A 1,664-nucleotide genomic window follows, 5' to 3' on the forward strand; every position below is an offset into this window, starting at 1 on the left:
ACTTCCTGCTGGAGACATATGCTTCTGCCTCATCAATTCTGTCATCGTCCAAGGAGTCAGTGGAGGACGCAGAGAGCTGCTTCCTAGGACGTATTCTTTCTCTGGCACGCTCCTGCCGCCTCTCCACCCCATCCACAAGCGGGGCTCCGTCTAAGCTATTGTTGCTTCCAGCTGAGCTCGTGCTGCAGGTGCGGTATCGGCTCCGCCGCTTGTCAGAGCGGGAATACCGTTTGGTAGAGCTCAGCTTCCCCTGCATCACCTCATCGCCTGTTCTCCTTATCCTGTCGCTTCGCTCCATTCTTCTTCCTTTTTCTCCCTTTGAGGTTTTCACTCCTTCCACTGTCTGGCTCCCCTCTCTATCCTCCTTGCTCAATTTGGTTTTCCTGTTATTGTCTTTTCCGGTACCTTTCTCAGCCTTTTCATCTCTCTCGACTTTCAGCTGCTGCATCTTACTGGTGACTTCCTCCGTAGCGGACTGTAGGGCTGGTTCTTTGGCAGCTGAATGCAGGCGTTTCCCAGGCTGGTATATCTGCTGGTCCGGCTTCTTGGTTCTCCTGGTGGTCTTGGGACACAACTCATCTGCAGTGGGCTGCTTGGACAAGTTCTCCTGGCTCTGAAGACTACCTTTAGTCTCTGTCTCTTCATGTTCCTGTGAAGAGCCATTCTGCTTAGAGCTGTCACCTTTGCTGAAATCCTCCATGACTGGAGCCTCTCCTCCCGAAAGTCCCTTGTCGCTGGCACTCTCCTCCTCAGCTCTGCTCCTCTCCTTCTCTGAGGGCTCATGCTTTGGTGGCACGAGTTTGCTCCTCAGCCGGGAGAGGCCAGGCTTGTAAATCTCCAGGTCTGGGCGCCTGTTGTCTTTGCGATGCCTCGGCTCCTTCACTTCCTTCATGTTTTCTAGGTAAAAAGGAAGAGAAAAAAGTTAGTTATTCCCACTACAAACCAGCCAGGGACAAAAAAAACCAAATGACAACAAACATTCAAGGAGAAATATTAAGTAAAGGCAAAGAGCCCTCAGGGCAGGTCTGAGAGAACAGATCCGAAATTCTCTGACAGGGCTTACAGGAAATCAGAAAACAAGAGTAGGAAATGAGAAAGTATAACAAAGCTGATCAAACCCTTGGCCTGACTGACTTACAACAGAACCGTTTCACCTCAAAGAGCCAGCGAGCTGAGAAAGCGACAGACAAAAGCACAACGCACGACCTGAACACTTGTACGCGAGCGCTGGATGAAAAGTTTTAGCGTTACAGGTTTCAGCAGCAGCAGCCGCCGGCTGCTCAGTGCAGGAGGAGCCGGTTTCTCGGCAGGTACTGCCTTCTCCAACAGCCCCTCGGCTCTGCCAGCAGACGGCTTTGAGCCAAAGATGTATTCTCTTCCCCCTGCCACGAACACGGTAACGCTTCCCTGCTCCTCTCTGTAACTGTATTTACACAAAAACTCATTAGAGAGCACAGCTTAGACGACGCGTAATTAAACGTTTCACCAAGCCTGGCTGTTACACGCTGGTTTTCCTCAGCTTTTCCCTCCTGTCGGTAACTCACACCCGCCCGTACCACCGAACCTCAGCCACGCAAAGGCCCCCGCCACCAGGGGCCGGGCCCTGGGGGGGTGAAGGGCCCGACCTGACCCCGGGGCACAACCCCCACGGCTGCCGCTGCCCC

The 1,664-nt window shown here is 53.2% G+C and overlaps 2 protein-coding genes across 2 annotated transcripts in view; one reads left to right on the forward strand and one right to left on the reverse strand.

The window, feature by feature from the left end:
* SMG6 (SMG6 nonsense mediated mRNA decay factor) overlaps nt 1-892 on the reverse strand; it is a 133,467-nt gene extending 132,575 nt beyond the window's left edge. Inside the window, 2 exon segments of the mRNA XM_009885176.1 lie at nt 1; nt 3-892. The exon segment at nt 1 is cut by the window's left edge and continues 854 nt beyond it. Of these exon segments, the coding sequence (XP_009883478.1) occupies nt 1; nt 3-892 (891 nt within the window).
* A 339-nt stretch (nt 893-1,231) lies between these two features.
* SRR (serine racemase) overlaps nt 1,232-1,664 on the forward strand; it is a 3,171-nt gene continuing 2,738 nt past the window's right edge. Inside the window, exon 1 of the mRNA XM_009885227.1 lies at nt 1,232-1,396. Coding sequence (XP_009883529.1) covers nt 1,232-1,396 — 165 coding nt within the window. The remainder of the gene's footprint in view (nt 1,397-1,664) is intronic.

Source organism: Charadrius vociferus, unplaced genomic scaffold (genome assembly GCF_000708025.1).
Source record: "Charadrius vociferus isolate BGI_N301 unplaced genomic scaffold, ASM70802v2 scaffold54, whole genome shotgun sequence".
Taxonomy (NCBI): domain Eukaryota; kingdom Metazoa; phylum Chordata; class Aves; order Charadriiformes; family Charadriidae; genus Charadrius; species Charadrius vociferus.